This window comes from Lepisosteus platostomus, chromosome 2, assembly GCF_059453375.1.
Source record: "Lepisosteus platostomus isolate fLepPlt1 chromosome 2, fLepPlt1.hap1, whole genome shotgun sequence".
Classification (NCBI taxonomy): domain Eukaryota; kingdom Metazoa; phylum Chordata; class Actinopteri; order Semionotiformes; family Lepisosteidae; genus Lepisosteus; species Lepisosteus platostomus.
In genome coordinates, this window is record NC_142612.1 from 75,955,921 (window position 1) to 75,976,721 (window position 20,801).

Genomic DNA, 20,801 nt, shown 5'->3' on the forward strand with positions numbered 1-20,801 from the left:
GATTCTGGGATATTTTCCTGAATGAAGACTGTGGAGAAAAAATGTCCTTTTAATTAAATGATGTTTGCAGTCATCATGCCTTGTTATTGATTTTCTCCAAAGAACTAGATAAAGAAAAATACCATGCATCGTTAGAACAAGAAGGCTACCATATAATCTACACCTACCTGATTCTTACTTAAGGATCAGAAAGTCTGCAGCTCATTGTACAGTATACTGAAAAGAAAATGTTGGACTCATTGGGACATGCATTATTTCATGAAGGGATGCAGTACAATGACCCAATTAAATGTTTTTTTTTTAATTTTGCTTTCTAAGAGAGTGTAGGGCCTCATTCTCCACTGTGTCCCAACTGCCTTCTAACAGTTGTTGGAAAAAGAAATTAACAATTCGTGAAATTTGGTCAGACACCAAGTACTTTACATTTATTTAACAGAGAAGTACTGTAGGTAGGTCTTAATTGTGCAGGCAAACATGCATGGCATACCAACACATTAAATTTCTGTGAAGTTTAATGTGGTTGTTTTCTTGGCAAAGTAATCAATGTGGGCCAACAATGAATTATAGTAAAGACAAATTAATTGATCTTACATGCCTGCATTCCTTTTGACGCAAGATATCAAAACGACAAACATTATTTGGGGGCTGAAGTCAATTTAGTGATAATATTCTATTAGAAAGTCAATGGCCTGTGGAAGAAAATCCATTTGTTGGACCAAACAAAATTGTATACATTCATGTCAATTAAATACAGTAAAGTACAAGGAACTCTCTAAATCAAATGATCCTGCCATTTCATTTCATTTTCATGTTGGCTGAACAATACACATGCCAACTTCTTTAAATTGCTAAGGCCTTTCAAACATCTGAAAATAAACTTTTTTTAAAATAAGATTAACATTCTTACGCTCAATTTTTAATGTTACATTTTTTTAGGTATTTTGAACATATTACATCTTTTCCTCAATTAGATTTATGGTCGGTGTAACTAAATGTGTATTCACGGTGTCAATGATCAATACATACTTAATTTGAGGCAAACAGTTTCCCAATCAACCAAATATATGTTAAGAACATTCTTAAATGAAGAAACAAGAATACATTAATTACTTACTGGTAACGTCATCCAAACATTTATTTTCAAATATATACCAAAATGACATTAACAATTTAAAGCTTGCAAAGTTCTGCAACAGGAGTACAACTGCAGCTTGTAAGCTTCTTACAAACATGGGATAAGCAACTTGATACACAGAGTTATAATAATACAGTAGTGATTGCAAATGGCATGCTTTTTTCATACCACACCTTGGTTTTGCTTATCTGGGGGAACAAATTGATCTGGCTCTCAAGATGAAGAAAGTGTCAGACAGATACGTGTATCTATTGGTTGTTCTCCAATTCCCATTTACAGTCATATTAATGACATAACATTCTGTTTGTCTCTTAAAATCTCCTCATCTTCATCATCTGTGTGACCTTCAACATCCCAGCTTCTAAAAGATGAAAGCACAAGCAGAGTTTTAGCAACATTACTGGAACAACTTAAAAAGAAGGCAAAGACTTACAGGCACTCCTGAATAAAACATGAACACAGCTAAGCATGTATAAATATTTCTATATTACAGCATGAGAACTGTTATTCTTTTTCATAGTTGGCAACAGTATTTGTAGACTTTTTGAATGTTTACTTTAAATATTGCTGTTTCCAAGGTTGCAGGGACTACTTCACCCCTATTTGCTAAAGCAGGATAATAAACTCAGGTCCTCAGGGGCAACCGTCTGCTCTGGTCTTCACTCTTAACTTTGCTCTTTCTTGCTTCATTGACCTACTTATTAGATTAATGAACATTTTATCCTCTCTAGTGTTTCGCAAATAGCTCTCAAATCAGCAAGTTGGATAAAATGACAAATTTAATATGAAATGAAAAAGAATCTGCAGAATAAGACAGTTGGATTTTGATAACAGTGAACCTAAAAATTTTAGCAATCTTGCAATCTACAGATTACAAAATCTCAACTATCTAAAATATTTTAGGTAATTTAAATAAGCGTAATTATTATCAAATCATCAATTAAGGAAACAAAAACTCACGTTATCAAGCAAATATTTATGAGAAATAAATTAAAAGACTATTTTAATCTCTACAAAATACCTACTTTGTAGAAAAGGTCCTCATATGGTTCTGTGATCTTAATCCATTTTGACTCTGATAGACATGTGGATCATGCAGTGATTTTATCACATCTAAATATATTAAAACAAAGAAGAATTTTATTCACATTGATAACAAAAATAGTTTACCTCAAAGTAAAAAAAAAAGATTTTGTGGGCTTTAAAAGATTCTAAATACCGTCAAAAAGTCATCATGAATTCATAATCTGATTCATTGATGTTTTTTGAAATTGCACAGTGATTGCCAGTTTTGACTTTGCTCTTAAGAATGATCAGTATCTGACAGCCTAAAAACAAGACTTTAAAAATGAAATTTCATTAGTCTGTACTGAATCTTCAACCATCCCAGAAAATTATTCACATACTCCAGAGGAAGATATAAACTGCCAATAAGCACAATTAACCTTTTATTTAAAAATATCACACAAGCTTCCCTGAGGAAAGCATTTGGTCTTAAACCATAGTACAAAGAACAACTATGTCCATAAAAGTTAATTCAGTGCACATTTGCTTTTAGAAATAACTTCACTTATATTTAAGTATATTTTAACATAATACATTCAGGGGGCTATAAATGGACAAGAGTTCTTTGTTAGATAGTTTCTCCCTAAAGAAGATTGTTCTACTGAAGTTTACCTAAAAAACATGATGTATTCCTGTCTCAGGAATACATCATGGAAAATTTACCACTAATAGTGAAACATTAATTAGCATTAAAAAGAAATATTGACCAGTGATAAAACAAAATTTCAATGGGGCTTAGGTCAGGTGAGCAAGGCATACAGTAGCTGACACATTTAGAAAGAAAATCATTGTTATACAAGGTCCACTGCTGGAGAGTCCACCTAATGTGCTTTTCCAAAGCAAAGGGAATTGTTCTTTTGATAAGTGGGATATCTTGATTTTCAAAAGGCTAAATCACCTCATCACTTGTATCCAATCAACTTTCTCATTTATTAGGCGATTTAATTAATGCAAATCAAAATGATACCTAAGACATTTAAACACTATTGAAAATCCCCGTACTTTAATGTTCTAAAATGATACTGTACATGCATTAATAATGACATACACCCACACCTCTTTTTACAATGTTCTTTTTATGGAAATTCGATCCTATGATTTGTTACCTGCATTTCAAATAACGAAAGCCAACTTTCGAAACTATGAGGAAGTGATACGAAGAAAAATTTCTAAACCTCCGCCACATGTAGAGAGTGAAGGGAAAGGTGTCATAAGACTTGTTTCATAATGTGTGTATGCATCACATTCCACTAACTAGTGTGGGTGAGAGCGAGCACAGAGCCTACGGAGTAGCCTGAGAGAGATGTGTGATGCAGTTCACCACGTCTTGCTTCGTGTGTTCACTAGAGTGGGTGCTCTTACTTACGTTACTTTATCATGAACCCTAAAGGTTTTGAGAAAATAAGAAATAATAGGTTTTCTCTTTCTCTACAACTTTTTGCTAGCGTTTGATACATATAAAAACAAAATGTGCGGGTTCTTGGGAATGCAGCAGGGAGAGGCTAACTCACTGGCTAGATTTGTCTCATGATTTAATTCTGTTGCACCGCTTATTTAAAAGCTGCTGTTAACAACTTTGTTTTAATCCCACTCTGCTCTTCTTCCTTCCAAGGAATTGGCCAGACAGAATTGCAAATAAGCAATCTTGAGATCTTGAGACCCTATTGTACCTTGCATTGCATTTTGGAGTTGCTATGATCACAAGTCTTACAACAGTTCCACTGCCTATGTCAACTAGTTGTGGATTTTTATGTGTTCTATGAAGAAATAAAACAAAGTATTAATCCTCCTTATTCCTCTTAAATTTACAATCTGTAATAGAATTACCTTTGTCATTAACAAGCATTTTGAATTCTTCTTCCAAGCTTGCCAGTGCATACTTAGCAGCTTCATCTTCTAGGTATGGATCGTCATTCTCTGTACAATCAATGGATTCGATTTCCGAAATTTCAACTGCAGCTCTGGAAAGTGGCCGTGTAGCTGCACCAGCTGATCTAGAAGACTTAGATTCTTTCTTCGCAGTTGACAACAGTTTCTCATTTTCCACTGGAGTTCAGAATGGCAGGCATGCAGAGACAGTTCAGCACATGTTAAGACTTATTTGACATTCCTTTAAACCTCATTAAGGTTGTTAAAATGGCACAACTGGGGCATTTATTCTGTTTTGCGGTTTCAGAATATGGGGAAAATTCGGCTAATTCCCCGTATTTTTAGTCATTTTACAGTATATCACAAAACGACATACCTTCATAGAAAATAAATAAAAAAATTACCAATTCTGAGCATTGTTTAGAAAACAAATAACATGAAAACACAGCTATTTATACCATGGCTAATAAACATTATATTCCCAAGGGCTTTAGCAGTAACTAGAGCAGAAAAGTCCTACAAAATATTAAACATTAATTTTCTTTGCAATTTAAATATTCCTTTTCTAATTCCTAATAACTTCCATACCGGCTGTATTAAAAATGTTAACAATTTTTTAAAATCTAATAGAGATTATTAATTTTGACTGAACCTGTTTTATTTTCACAGTTCAGGCACTTGAAGTAAGCCCAAAATTTGATTTGTGATGAAAGAAATTAGACCTGTCACAGAATGAACGGATTATTTTTACAAGCCTTTGAGTGATCTGCAGAAGAACAGACTTACCTTGGAAAGGGTCCTGCATTATATAATGTATTATTTTTTAATAGAAGAATCATTGCCAAGGGATCTATTTAAATCACAATTGCATACTAAATTAGTTTGAGGAACAGCTACTATACATCTGAGTTCCAGTAGCCCCAGATTTAAATGAATAGCTGCCTTATTTATAAAAAAGGGCTCTTTAGTTCTTAAATATTAATGTCTTTGTGGCCTTAGGAATATGAAAAACTCTATCAACAGTGAATTAGGTGTCTCATAAAGATCTGCAACTGTATACTAAAATTGTATTAGGTAGTAATTCTTATTATTAAGTAAATTCTTAAATTATAAAATGTGGTTTTATTTGGGAAGAATCAATAATTGTTCCATTTCACCAAGAAACCAGTAGTTAAGTTTCTAGTATTTAGTTATTTACAGTAGTTAATTTTTCTTTAACAGCAGTACCTTACAGCTCTACAAACATTATGTGTCTAATCAACAGCTTTACTCATACACTAAATATAGTACATCAATTACTTACTGTATATCAGTCATCATACTATATAAATCAGCTGTTTTAATACATTAATCACCTGCCATATTTGTATTCAAATATATAGGGGATTCCTTATTTGCTCGACTACTAAAGAAGCTTATTGCAAGCACAGGTTGAGACGCATACCCAAGCCATTACCTGACTGCCAACAGGACCCACGCATCAGTGCACAGCTGGTTGAGCACCTCCAGGGTTAGCTGTCAGGGAGGCAGATGGGTTTGCCACACAAGCAGTGACCCTCTCAATAGCTCCAAAATATATACTGGTTGGATATCCAATACTGTCATTATTCTAATGAACTTCACATTGTTCATTATTATTAACCAACTGCGAATATGATGGTGAGTCTTCAATGCAGCAGTTCATACTAGGAGCACAAGAACTCCAGCCACAGTTCTGAGAAAGGTTTCATTTCAGTATATATGAAAAATGTAACACTGTATTTATAGACCCACTATGGGGAAGGAATTAATAAGGTAAATAAAATGCACACTCCCTCATTAATCCTGACTCATCAAAAATTATAGTGTACTTTCATACTTTCCTACTGAGCTCAATAGTAATAAAATAACCCCATTGAACAAAGGTTAAGTTAAAAATGTAAAATGAGAATTTAATTTTAAATTAAAGGGTGCATTCCAGTGAAATTCATTTGCTGCCTAAGCTGAAGCTGTTATTAATATTTGCAAAGCAGCAGGTGACACTGATTTTCAAAAATTATAATGAATAATGAGAGAACGAGATGAGTTTAACAGACTGAAAGCGTTCAACATAGCGAACAGTTGCGTGAGACACAGCAAGCAACACAGAATATAAAGAAAGGAAAAAGTGTGATAAGAATGTTTAATTTCCTACCTAGCAATTGCTGTCGTTGTGTAGATGAGTCTGTTCTAGCAGCATAGATCAGTTGCTGAGGACTGCTTAATGGTCTGCTCCAAACACTGCCAATTACACTGCTGACAACTGACTCATCGGCTTGTTCTGTAAAACTGCTGCTAGGTCTCCAGTCCTCTTTTCCAACTGTTAAACACACACATACCTGTTGAGACCCGTTTGTTTTTTTTCCCAGGTAATTTAATTGCACATGATCTATGCTCTGCTCATTCACCCTCTCTCCGACTACATTGCCCTTTTAGGAACATGTAAGCTATCTGAAAATAATATGGAAATGAAAATGGAAATGAGGAATTTGAGATCAGTCATGTGTGTCATATCAAGTAATAAAATGATTTTTTTTCCTCACATTTTAAAGCCGATAGTCATTTAGCTCAGCTACCACATACTAGCCCAGATTTTACATTTAATTGAATTGATATCCTAGTTTAATTGCTCCTGAAGCATGCCAGGTCTGAATATGTCATATCACTAAACAGAGTCCTATAGTTATTCTAAAGACAGCAGAACATTTTTCAGTGGATATATACAGTATACATATACTGTATATGATCCTCCATAATCTGATGGCTCCTCTTTAGTTTGTGTCTCATTCCCCTATAAAATATTTATACTATTACACAATCCTGTTTTTATCAATACAACACTGGGTGTTTTCAGTAACTAATATACTATAGAAGGCTCACATTGTCGTAAGCTACAAGGAATTAAAACTTCATGATGCAGTCAACAGGCATTGATTTTACACAATAGACGTGTTATGTTACTTCAACATATTATTATACTAACTGGATATAAACAGGCAAATATTTATTTAAAAAAAACTATATCCCTGGCCTTATCGACTTCTGCAAGCTGACATGTTGTAATTTAAACTTTACACAGTTAAGACCATTCTAACAATCATTTGAAACTAAGTAGAATATTTTTTTCTTTCTTTAAAAAAGAAAGAAAAAAATAACTATCAAAAGAAAATAAATCAATAGTTCTTTTCTGACTTGCAGAATCCTTGCTTTTTATACTGTGGGATCAAGCATTGAAGCATTGTGAGTCTATTCAAACCCTAAGATAAGCAAACACACAACCCAGTATCAACACTTGTATTTAATTATCTGAGATGTAAGATATAGATGTAAGATACTGCATTTTGTAGTTATCTGAAAACCTTCAAGGTCATTACTTAGAAAAGTGATTGTAAGTCATATATACTATTATCTATATCGCAATAACAACCTGCAATAAGAACCACCATTTAGGAGTATACAGATTAATACATTAATTCATTACAATATAAAATATAGTCGTCTGGGTATGCAGTTTGGCCCTCAACTTAATTATTTATCTAAAAACAACAGCACTGCAGTGTCCTTCAGACATTCTTGATAGTGTGTTTAAACTTCTAGTCACATAATATTTACACTTGCATCTGTTCATGTTGACTGTATGCTCTGAGGTAAAAATTAAAAACATAAAGATTTTGGTACAACCAGGGATTTTAAAACAAAATCAGAATGGGTTTGTAAACAAAAGGTTCCTTCAGAATAATTCCATTCCCTAGACCTGGATATTCTACAGAACACATTACGCTTTTTCTTTCATTATTCCTTTTTGTTTTTATGCCGTACAAATATTTTCCCTACTGTCTTCAAATAATTAAAATACAACAATTTCAGGTTTATGCAGTTAATTTTAGCTCCATTTAAACTTAAGATTTCCTTCCAAGAAGTACTTCATCCTCCATAGCAAGTACTGATTGTGAATGAGATCTAACAATGGGAAAAATTGTACTAGCTTTTGTGACATTTTAAAAAGTCACTATGATCAAAAAGTCAATATAAAGTATTTTTGTTTGAGTTTAAAATAATTTTGTTTCACAGGTGCCTTTTCTTTAACTTCAGTAACATCACTTTTATATTGCATCCTTACAAAAATGCTACATTTTTTAAACCATTTAAACTAACCTGCACGCAGGCATTCCTCATTTCTACCAGTTTCCAGTGAAGTTTGAGGAGGAAAAGGATCAGGACAAATACTTTCAGGTTCCAGGCCTAAAGTAAGAAACCCATTCAAGCCACAATACTGGTCTCCTTTCATCACTGTTCTTTGAGCAAGACTGTGCAGTGCCTACCGGGAAAATTGAAAATGCATTAGTAGGTCATGTATACTGGAGCTGAGCTGGTCACCCTGCATTGCTTTTTTTAAAATTGAGCTCATGCTGTAGCCTCTGAAAAAAAAATGGAAAACATCAGACCAGACCATTCACATATGCTAGTTGACATATTTAATAATATTTAATATATTTAATAATTTAATAAATCATTTTGAAGTAGCTGTGAGAGGAAATAAAAGATAACTTTTATTACATTTCAAAGAAGCAGAATATGTTTAATTTTTTAACATCTAAATACCTGTGTTCTGGAGGTAGTATGAAAATGGGGAATAATTATTATTTTTTTGCCAAAGGAATATAATTTCTTAGATGTAGTACAAGCCTAAGATGACAACTGTCTGTGATCAAAAATGTAATTTTACACATTTAATAAATGTTACTTTTTTCCCCTTCCCCTGCAAGAATTGTATCATTAAAACTAACAACAAGTGTTACTTTGAAATTACATTCTTAAATGCCTTGGGATTTCAAAGTAGTCTGCACTGCAGCAAGTAACAAGATATAAAATTAAATTATTTAAAGAAGAATTATCTCTAATTAATCATTTTTTGCATCATTAAAAACCTGTGAAATGATATTCCATGGTTCTGAATAGCTTATTGTTCACTACTGACTGACTTTCTCACTCATCTAACAAGCTGACATTGCCATAAGTGCAATTAGAAGTACAGTATGTGAAGTTTGACCCAGACACACGCTTTTGTCCTGCTTTAATGCAATTATACTTTTTAAAAAATGTTTAGCCAATTGTTTCATAAACCCCATGTGTGCATCTAAGTGGCCATTAAAGCCCTTTGAACACAAATTACTAGAATAATTAGTATATCTTTAAACCATTTTGCAATCTGACAGAGGCTACAGTCTGTAGAAGGGAAATTAACCTTTCATTTTTATCTTTTGTGCAGCACTAGTTCAACATTATATTCAATTACCTGAATATTTTACGAATATTTTACCTTAGATGGTTGTAATGTAAGGCCCAGGTCTGTAGGACTGCTACTCTCAAGCCAGTGATTTGGGTTGGATCCATTCTCTGAAGTGGATGGTGAATCTTCAAAATGCATGTCTAACAAAAGTGATGCTGTCTGAGTACAAGTATGAGAATTCACAGGTGAACTTTCAGTTTGCTTTTCTGTTCTTTGTCTCTGTCTTTGTTTTGGTTTCTGTGGATATTCATGAGCCCTTCTTTCCATTTCAGAAGAATCCTTCAGAGGAGTTTGTCTTGATGTTTTAACAGAAGCTACATGAAAAAACATAAATTAGATTTATTACATGACCTATTCATGCTCTTGCCTTCTTAAAGTGTTAAAAATATATTTTGGAAGGGTTTACACAAGCTATTATTAATGCAAATCCAGTTTATATAACATTTAGCTAAGCATCGAGACAAGAGTTTTGATTACGCCTGTCACTAAGACATTAATAATGGTTAAATAGTCTTCAGCTTTTTGATAATGTAACATGAAAGTATATTTCTCTATAAGATATAAGATAATCAATAAAGCCATTTACTTTATACATGAATATGGTCAATGGCAGTGCACAATTAGGCTTTATTGCCACAATAGGTTGTCTGATACCTTTACACTGTGTGGAAATTGCCAATTTACATAACTGCTTTTGTCAACCTAAAACGCTTCCGGATAGTTGTAAGGTTTTCTAAATACCTGCATTTCCTGGTGAGGGACTTGTCCTATCACCTGAAGACAGAGGTGTTCTTTGCAAGGATGGAGTACACATTTCAAGCTTCTTCAACTGTTTAATCTCTTTGTTTCCTGTCAGTTCTTCAGTTTCCAATAAGCCATGCAATTGTGGTGAGCCCCCCCCAGTCCTTTCAGCTTCCTTTCTTCTTGGGGAACAAATAATATACCAAGTGACGCTTTGTGACATGTTACTCCAACCAAGAAACATATTTGAATCTAAACTATTGTAGTCTTTCCTTAGATTTAAAAACTAAATATTTACTGTACATGCAGCCCAATTCTGTTGATTAAAAACGTGTTTTTTAATCTATGTAAAAACAAGTCTGTACAGACATTCATCCATCAACTCTAACACACTTATCATCAATACCTGCAGTTATTTTGTTTTTACACGAGTCATGTATTTCACTACAAAATGAAAATAAATGTTTGAAGCCTGCTGATAAGCTTGAAGTGGTTTCACATTAAAGTGGTTTCACTCTAAATTCTGCCTGTTGAGTCTGTTAATATTATTAAACACCACACACCAAAGAAAATCTTTTTTTATTCCTTTACCCTTGAGTATACAGTAAATGCACTGTTATTGAAAGTTATCTTACTCTTTGGAATCCTCTTCTTGCACTACACAATAGGTTCTTTTCTCCAAATGGTCTTCAAGAACCTGAAACATGAACATAAAACATGTGTCCCAATAGCCTATCATTTGTCACATAGCTATAATTTTGATGTACATAGTTCTCTCTTGTATCAAAAGTACTTCTATTCATTTTCAAATTGTCTTAGAAGCATTGATTGGGATGTCATCTTTATTATGTATGAAAACTACGTAAAGGGATTTGTACACACTGATGTCTTACATCACATGGGAGCAGTTAGAAATGTACTTACCTCATCTAACTCCAGCACACTTAAGCGTGATTCTGTACGCTGAATATATTGATCTATCTTTTTTTCTGTAAAAAGCGAAACACAGTATCTGTGTATCTCCAGCTCTTCAGCTGCAAAATGACAGAAAATATTTTAAAGACAGAAAACCTCAGTGTAATCAAACCCTATGGACTAAGGGCTATGATGTAAAGGGTGAAGTTAGACTGCTTTTAAAATATGTCCACTTACAATATGACCAAAGCAATGAGCAATGAAGGTCAAGAAAACATTTTTGTTTACTCTATCAATTTGTGCTGAGAGTTAAGTTGCTATACTTCAGGTTTAAGAACATGGTTTAAGTACACCACATCTACAAAAAAGATAATAAATTACATAACTAGTAACTCAAAAGCCATAACACATGTGGTTATTGTTTATTCACAGGCTTAAAAGACAGGGATTTTGCCACTTCAAGTGGTCACAAGCATCTCTGTAGAGAAATCTGACAGGTCTGTAATTTTGTATAATTTAAGGAGGCAAAAAAATGTCAAATGCCAAGAGCAATGTTAAATAAATAAAGCACCGGTTTACAAAAATGAATACTGAAAACCGTAATTGCTTTCAGGATAATCATGTGTGTGTCAACACTTTCATTCAAATAAAATTTAATTGAAACTGCATGTCATAATTTTAAGATTTGCCAGGTACTGGAATGCGTGACGATATGTAAAAAATTACAGTTTGGTCGTCCCCCAGTTTTCTGATGGTTGACCAAAATGTTATCATACAGTCTCTGAGAGACAAAATATGGATCCTCTCCAAAAGACGTTTAATTATGTCTGGTCAAGGCATACTTGTGGGTACTTTTTGTTTTCTTCCAATCACTTTTTTTCACCTTTTACCTCAAAAAAAGAACAATACATTTCAGCAGGGAGATTGATTCAAATATGATGTAGACTTTTGACATGAGCAAAACAGAACATGACCTACAGTTAAGTACTGTATTGTTTTTAAGAAAATTAATTTAACCTGTCAAACTTAAACCTTCTTCATCTATCAATCTCTTTGAATCCACTGGAGGTCTTTGAAATGAAGTGACAGAAGACACGGCTTGATATTGTTCTACAGGAGTTCTGGAAAGAAAATAAAGGTAGGAATTGATTTAAGTGCTTCTAAAATTAATTATCTTGTTTTTTCTTTTGTAACCCCAGATGGATAGAGGACATCTGGCACTTCAATATTAGGTATTTGAAAGATTAAAACAGACTTGAACCATGGGTTTAGTCAGAATATATATGAATGAATTGGGATAACTTTGAAATATCTGGACATACAGTACTGTATACTGTATTTATAATGGCTCCATGTTTCACTCAGGTACGTGCAGTGGTGAATTACATGTCTTCCCCTACATGTAAAGCACTTTTGAATCTTTGAGAGTGAAAAGCACTGTACGACTGCAAGGAAATAATATCAGTAATTACAGTACTTCTCATACATTATCTTATGTAAAATAATACATACACTGTTTGTCTGTATTTTCAGAATTTTTTGTCCAAAATGCTTTAATACTGTTTTCTAGATGTTATTAATAAGATAACATCCTGAACTTTCTAAACATTAGAATTCAGAGTATGTTATGTGCAATGAACCCCTAAGGCACACTATCAAAAGTGGTGATCTTCCACACCACATGTTCTTCTGCATTCAATACCATGTTGCATTTTAACTTATTAAATTAAGGTTGCACATCCTCAATGTAAGAAACATTACATGAAGAAATACTCAAAAACCCATAGTCTGAAACAATTATGTAACTTAACAAACACCAAAAAATGCAAAGTAAAATTAAAAGCAAAAGCAAAAATCTAATCCTAAAATCATTTTCTATGAATATGGCAGCAAAAAATGTGCATTTTAATCTTTTTTTTCAGACTGCTTCCAATAAACACTTCACAATTCCATATATTCTGACTTGTTATGATATGAAGGGATGATCTGACATGCAGGCAAGATGTCATGGTCAAATTATGGGACAATTACTGAGGCTTTTTGTACACTGAGGTTTGTGCCTTGTATATTGCACTGGCCAGATCCGAAGATTAGCACTTGTCTTACACTGCTGATTTTCTCTTGCTGTCAAATGAAGGTTTTCCACTGTCACTGCAAACACCACACTTCCTTTTGTCGTGTGCTGGGGATTTGTCATCCGTATCGAAGGCTCTTTGCTAGACACTTAAACAGCAGAGCCTCAAGCTATTCTGCCCTACTTCTACAGCAAGCTGTGCTTCCAAATGTGTACAATACAGGAAAATGGATTACTACATTGGAATAAAGAAATTAAAAGGAAATTGTTAATCATATACCATGTAAAACATATGTAAAAAGGCCTAAAATGTACAAAGATTACATTAAGAGACCTGAATACTGGGATAATGACAAGGTTCCTTACTTATTATGTTTCTGAAAGTTGTTTTATGGTATTAGCTTTCTTCATGTTTATACATTGGTAGAACACAACAAAACATATAAGAAGATAACCATAAGCAATTGAATGCTATGTTACTTTTGACAGAGCCAATGCTAACTCTCCTAAAAACATACCATATGGTGGAGTTTGAACAACTTTTAAAATAATGCTTAATTTTATTACACAGGTTCAAAAGATTATAATTAAGATTTACAACTGAAATATATATATTTATAGACCTTACCGTCTGTGTTTTTTCAACAACAGCTTTTCCATATAGCTCAAACTGTGTTCCCTAAACTCAATATCAATTGGTTTTCTTTCTTGCACAAGGTCTGCTTGAACTGCAGACACTTCTGTTGACACTGAAAACAATGACAAAAATTTAGAATTTTGAGTTGTTTAATGTAGCTGGACCACTCTGTATGGAACTACAGTATGTGAAACAAGATCTGGCCAAATACTGTACATCACAGAAAAGTTAAAATATAGAATTACAAATGTCAGTGCTCGCTTGAAAACATTTTTACTGACAAACTGACAGCACTATTTATTTTATGGCGACTGGCAGATTGAAAATTTTACTCCTATTATGTTCAGCAAAGAATTGTATAATGCTTCTGCAATGGGCTTTAGAACACTCAGTGAAGCTAATTTCCTTCACTATACATTTTCCAACAATCACCTTCTGAATTTCTGCTCAAAAGCTATTTACAGAAGCAGTAGGCACAGTAAATAAAATCCAAGGAGAAACAACAGAAAGCAGAGATAATAAAATAGCGTACACAAGAAAATGGAACAAAAATAAAAAATAAAAATGATATATAAGCAACCGTTCCTTTCACTTTTTGCAGACTAGTTCTGATTTCTACAAGAAAAACTGCTCTTTTAAATTACATGTGCATTAATTGCAGATTTCCACATGAAACAGCACTGTTTCTAAACTAAGTTCTTGGAAGTAAGCATTTCTACTTTGGTGCAGTCAAATTCTCCAAAGACAGGAGTCATTACCTAAAAATGCAAGTGTGTTAAATTTATCTCCACTGCAAAAGTAAGCAGTTTTACCATACAGTGGGAGTAACAGAAAATGATGCAATAACAGAATTTCTGTAGCCTGAGAAAAATTCACAAGCTTCTTTTTAACTAAATTTCAATGGATTTGAAGTCAATATTTATGGAATTCACTTTTATAACATGCATTTAATCCAAGTTTATATATTAGCTATTAACAATATAAAATTTTATTTCAGTATCACCAGGATATGACAAAGGAAAAGGAAAGCTTCATTTCAGAATAAATCAAAGGAACATTAAAGGAGAACTGCAATAAAGAAATACTAATAATTCAAAATGAAACAATACTGTCACTGTCCATGAAGGCAAGAAACATTTTTGATTTAGCTACTTTCTTTACATAAAATATGAAAACTGTATTATAGCTTTATTATATGATCTTCTTTAAGCGTTATGGGGAGATTATGCACCTTTAATCAAAACAGTGGAACACTGCAGAAAATGTACACTGAGAATATACTGTGAATCAGAAGAAACCTATCGACCTATGCAAATTTGCTATGTCTGTTTTATTGAACAGACATCACATAGGTGAACACATTATACTGATTGACATTTATCATCAACCAGAGGATTGATCAATTGAGGGAACTGTACAGTACTCATGTACTGTATAGCGCCACTAGGTGATTAGAGTGTTTGACCACCTTTGAAAGCTGTCCATACATGTGCTGTCCTGCTGGTATATTATCATATAAGATGATGTTTCTCAGGAAGAGTAATAACAAGCGAGGTCCCAGGACTTTATAAATGCAGAGCCTACTACTCATGGTCTCCCAGACATTGACAAGACTGTAACATCTTGCCAAGTTAGACCCTGCTGGTTAAGAAGAGTGCAGATGGTGAACAATGGTGTGCTGACAAAGTCCAATCTCCTACATACTGATGTTATCAAGGTACTTTCCTCTTAAAAAACAGGGTCTTTTAGTTCATTTTTGTGTTTTTCTTTCTTGTTTTACATAAGGCTTAGCATTTAACAGGTTTTCAAACATCTCCACGCCTGTGCCCAATCACCTCTCTCATGAATGAGTGCCCACGTAACAAAATCACAAAATTTAATGTTATCTCGAGTCAGTTATGATCAATTAAACAGAATGATGGTAAAAAAAACTTTAATCGATATCCCAAAACTCTTTTTCTAAAAAAAATTTTGTACTGTATAAATACAGCGGAGGTTTCTGATGATTTGCCGTATAGTTTGTCGTTTTTTTTAGTCAAACAATTTTTACTTTTTTAAGTATTCAGATTTTATTGTTGATAATGAAGCTCAGCCTTTGCACCTATTGTCTATAGTGGTTAATCCTTGTACCTGGGACGGATTCCAATGGTTTCCAATTCTGATTGTTCCTTCCATTACTAGCTCTCCATTCCATTAGTACTTCCTGAAAGGAGTTTGCAGATTCTGCCTCATCAAATGCACCACTTAGTAAGGACTGGGTCTCATCACTTGTGTCAGGATTTTCAAATTCCTCCTCAGGGTCTAAGGTTAAAATCTTAAAAAGCAGCAGTAGTAAGACTGAATGTACTGATGAAGTCGATTTAAAATATTACACATACTATACATAAACACGTACATGAACATACTGTATATACTGTAATAAAATAGGTCGGTCCTAGAACAAAAGAAACAATAAAACATTAAAGAGCAACATAAACTATTTTTCTCGGCGTACAATGAAGAGTTCATTGGTGCACTGGAGTTACAGCTAAGTATAAAAGATTACAAATGAAGTTCTTAAAATCTAAAACAAATTATTTCAACGTAGGTTAGAGGAGAGTATTTTCATGTAGTGGTTAGTGTATGACCATCTTTGGTATGACGAGTGTGGAGGTACAGTACAAGCAATGTACTGTACACACATTGTGATACAATGGGAAAGTAGTGCTACTGTGGTTTTAAAGCCAAGTTCCTAGCATAATGCCTTGAAAATGTATGAGTGTCTCATACATGTATAAATATGTGTAGAAATAATTATACAAACTGCCTGACTAAAATTTTACATCAAGGCACTGATTAGTTTGAAGTTATTCATTAGTTTGTTCATGCAAGTTGAAACATTATCAAATTTATTCCCATGAAATTCGGTGCTTGGTGCACCCATCATCCCGGTCATTGTACAAATTGTCTCTTTGAAGTAATTATTTTTAAATTAACATTATTATCAAATGCAAATTGGTGGAAATTCCAACTTCTGTAATGCACTTCAAATTAGCAGAAAGACCCCTACAAACTCATTAATATTAAGCCTTAATTTTATACCTCATTTTGTTATAGATAATAGTAAATGACATTTCCACCTCTAGCTTGTGAGCACCTAAATTATTAAAATCAGCAGTATATTTAAGTTTTAAATTCAGGAGGAATCTGCATAGTGTTTGAATACAGAACATACAGTATGACAATATATACTGGTTTATGTATTCACTGACCTAACATAACTTGTTATAATGATGAATTTTAATCTAAGCAATTGGGTATCTGCTACATTTTGAATCAGTGACTGTGTAATTACAAATTTAAAATTAAATGAAAAAGCAGAAAAATGCAACTATTGGAGAAACTTAGATGCACATGTTAAACATGAAAAAGCAAAAAAATCACAATTTACCTTAAAATGTTGCACTTTTTAAATTCCCTAGTAAAATCTACACAACATGCTATACAAAGGCATACAACAATGTTTTCATCTATATTTAAAAATTACAGTTTGGTCTGAATTTTTAATTTTATGATCATATTTATAATACATTAAAAATCTGCCCTTTTAAAGCTTGCAGTTAAAGCTACATTGGGGATAATCCCAATTTAGGAAGCAGAACCTGCACTGGAAACTAAAACACAATAATGTGCAAAATGTTGAGAGAAATCACTATCTATTTACTACTTCAGTGACCTCACTTACCTCAGCATTTCTATTAATTTCAGGTGACGGATTTCTTACAGGTGACTGCTTGCCCATTACGGCATCCTTCTGTTTGGTTTTCACAGCTGATTCTTCAGGATCAATTTGTTTCTTAAACTGACTAACAACATCTAATGTGCTGACGGAAGTCTGGATCTCCATCTGTTAGGTGAGCAATAAAAGATATAAATTAAAGATTGACTTCTGCATCCTTCGAGGCCATTTAATTACAATTCAAATTTAACCCGACAGTGAATTTAATAGTCTTGTTATCTTGTAATGCAGATTAAACAAGAGTGTTGTTTATTAAACTTTAAAAGTTAATAAACTATAAAAGAGTTAATAAAAACTTTGTGTACCATCCAATAAACAATGTTTGTTTATTACTAGCAAAGAAATGTACTTAACTTGACCTGTTAAAAATAATTAGTTTGCTAGACAATTTGTGGGAACAACTCCACTACAATGTCCATTTAAAAAAAAAAAACTTTTTTTATAAAAAGAATACCATAATCAGTTTAAAGTCTTATTTTACAAAACATAAAAAGAAGCATAAAACAAGAACAAGCCATTCTGCATATTCAAGTTAATACATTACATGATTCTACTGAATTTAATTAGCCTGTAGAAAGTGGCCCTGCATTAATAATTGTCCGTAAAACATTAAATTAGGGGTTGCAAATGGCATTTCTGAATTCTTTATAAATGCTAGTCAAGTACTAATAGGGTGATAGAAGTGTGATAAAACCAAGTTCTAATGTAAAGTAATTGCATGTTAGTAACAAAATCCTAATCCTGACCATAGCCAGAACCAACGCGCCTAACCCTGGAATTACTGAGAAGTTAGTTCTTACCATTTATAATGCTTCATTGATCTACTAATGGCTAGTTTGTTATCCATTTATAAACATTTCTAAAATTAAATTTAGAAAAAAAATTAAAGCTGCAAGATTTAGAAAGATTTAGCAACCCCTAAAGAAGGAGTGCTTCTGCAGATCTTTCTTTGAATTAATTATACGTGATTGATCATATTTTGACTGAGATAATTAATCATTACTGAGTCTCTTTGAAATAAAACTGTGAATTTCAGATCTATAACTAAGAAGTACCTCATCAAAATCAATCTGAAAATTCAAGTTAGCAATATCATAAAGCCTACATGTGCCAAAGTTTACTGCAGCTACTTTAAGAAACTGTTAAAACCTAAGAAAGATACCCATCTATTGAACACATCTTTTTATTATACTATAGTTTTTTAGATAATTTCTGTTTGTATTAAGTAACCGATTCTATGTTTTACACATTAAACAAAGTGTCCTTACTTTCCTAGTTTATTTTCTTATGTCTGTAAATTCCACATTTTGGTATTCGGGCACAACACAAGAATGTCAACAATAATTTCTATAGATTTAAAAATGTTAACAATAAACAGCAGTTAAACACTTGTTTATGTCTTTTCCAATATTTCCCATACCCACGGGGCAAATACTGTCAAGCCCTAGCAAGAAATGCTAGTCTTAAAAGTTGGTAATCTAATACTATATTTTCTTAAGTGTCAAAGACATCATTACTTGCAATCATTGATTACAATATTGTCATTAAATAGTGCAATGACTAATAAAACAAAAATAAACAATACAATTAAATACATAATTAAATGTTATGCATTTAAAGTTATAAATTGTAAAGTACCAGGCATAATCAAATCCATTAAATTCTCTGTTCACATTTCCATTTTCCTGAATTTCTTGATTCATTTAAACCCTGCCAAGGTACAAACTCAACTGAGTACTGAAAGTTGAGTACTTGAAAGCTAAGATAATAAGTAATAAGTAATTAAAATATTACTGTAATATGTACAGTACAATGAAATTGTACTTAAAAAGTTATGCTCAGAACCTTCCATTTCAATGACCTAAAAACATAAAATATAAATAACCACATGAATGCCTTAATACAAATTCTGATTGGATTTGTATTTCTTACTATAAGCAAAACATATTGTTCATGGAAATTAATCAAACATGACCAGTTCAAATCTTTTTCTTTACCTATAGGCCTGAAATCTGGCTTTCAATGATACCAAGAGGTAAAAAATAAAACTTGCAACTAAACACTCAGCAAAAAAGAAAAATCTGCATTGAACTGACAAAATATTGCTTTGGCAATATAAAAACCTAAACACATATTTTGTGTACTAACTGAAGGCAATACTGTATAAGCTGCACAGTAAATAGATTCTTATTGGAGGTCTGGCCCACAGTTTTATGTCTAGTCTTTCTAGATTTAATTACCTCCAAACATACAGAGATGGACTATGATTTTAAGTTACACTTTTGTTCACAGTGCTGCATCATTGACTTAGACACTTAATCAAAGTAATCATACGCCTCTGAAAAGGAGAGTAGGTTGAAATCCTGCCCCAGGAGTTAAAGCTGCTTGTCAAACTGACACAATTGACGTGTCTGAAGCTCCAAGACTGCGTTGTGGTCAAGCTAAGGATCCCTTCTGAAGTTGTATGGGCTACAATTGTATATTTTACTGAATTTAACTTGTCTGGGTGCTCTTAGCTGAGCACTGAAGATGCCCAGAGAGCCAAACAAATTACCTGTTGTAATGAACATCATTCCAGAATGGCTCAACTGGCAAATTTGCTTAGAGGTGGGACAAATTACGAACCATAGATCAGCTACTGTCAGGACTAAGACCGAGTATATGATTAGTCACCTAAGACGATTCTCTGAGCAGTGGTGCCTGAGATTTACTGGTTTCCAGTGAGCTTCCAGCATCATTAGCAAGACATCCAATATTCTTTCAATTGATGCCACCTCTTCTGCAAGCACTGTGAAAACTTGCACTGTAAAATGGTGGATGGTTCTGACATGTGCCTTTTTCAGAACATGCTTCTCCTCCCTACTGCTCTAGTACACAGTTTTGCAGAGTTCAAACTGAGTTCAATCACAATTTGTGATTAAAGAGAATTAGGTGGGTGTATTGCTTTAGGATTTTAAACCATTTCAAAGTATTATTTCAAGATTATAAATATATATTTCATTTTCAATTAATTAGGAGAAGAAGTCTAAAATGTTCTAGAATGTGGATTATTGTTGTACAGTGTATTCAGTTTTGATTTAAATTAGTTTTTTTCTATACACAGCCAATTTAGACGAGCCAAATTTTGTTTTAACTATATCAGCTCACAGCCATGAATCCCCATGTCCACACACAGGGGAGAATAAGGAAGAGTTAGAGAGACTCCTTCAACTAACCCATGTGGCGCTACGCGGGGCATGTTCAGCGCGGAGGCAGAGCCCTTTTCTGAGGGTGACGCGT

General features: G+C 33.2%; 1 protein-coding gene across 3 annotated transcripts in view; it reads right to left on the reverse strand.

The window, feature by feature from the left end:
• Nucleotides 1–1,106: 1,106 nt before the first annotated feature.
• Nucleotides 1,107–20,801, reverse strand: part of zbbx (zinc finger, B-box domain containing) — a 34,723-nt gene continuing 15,028 nt past the window's right edge. The window contains exons 8-20 of one of the 3 annotated variants that reach the window (XM_088618570.1): nucleotides 17,469–17,630; nucleotides 15,875–16,058; nucleotides 13,736–13,856; nucleotides 12,051–12,154; nucleotides 11,043–11,152; nucleotides 10,754–10,815; nucleotides 10,119–10,297; nucleotides 9,408–9,691; nucleotides 8,243–8,405; nucleotides 6,243–6,407; nucleotides 4,028–4,246; nucleotides 2,161–2,248; nucleotides 1,107–1,496 (exon numbers count right to left, since the gene is read on the reverse strand). In XM_088618570.1, the coding sequence (XP_088474696.1) occupies nucleotides 1,415–1,496; nucleotides 2,161–2,248; nucleotides 4,028–4,246; nucleotides 6,243–6,407; nucleotides 8,243–8,405; nucleotides 9,408–9,691; nucleotides 10,119–10,297; nucleotides 10,754–10,815; nucleotides 11,043–11,152; nucleotides 12,051–12,154; nucleotides 13,736–13,856; nucleotides 15,875–16,058; nucleotides 17,469–17,630 (1,923 nt within the window). In that variant the 3' untranslated portion in view covers nucleotides 1,107–1,414. Of the gene's footprint in view, nucleotides 1,497–2,160; nucleotides 2,249–4,027; nucleotides 4,247–6,242; nucleotides 6,408–8,242; nucleotides 8,406–9,407; nucleotides 9,692–10,118; nucleotides 10,301–10,753; nucleotides 10,816–11,042; nucleotides 11,153–12,050; nucleotides 12,155–13,735; nucleotides 13,857–15,874; nucleotides 16,059–17,468; nucleotides 17,631–20,801 lie in introns of all 3 variants that reach the window. The other 2 variants (XM_088618560.1, XM_088618580.1) reach the window with 2 other exon arrangements.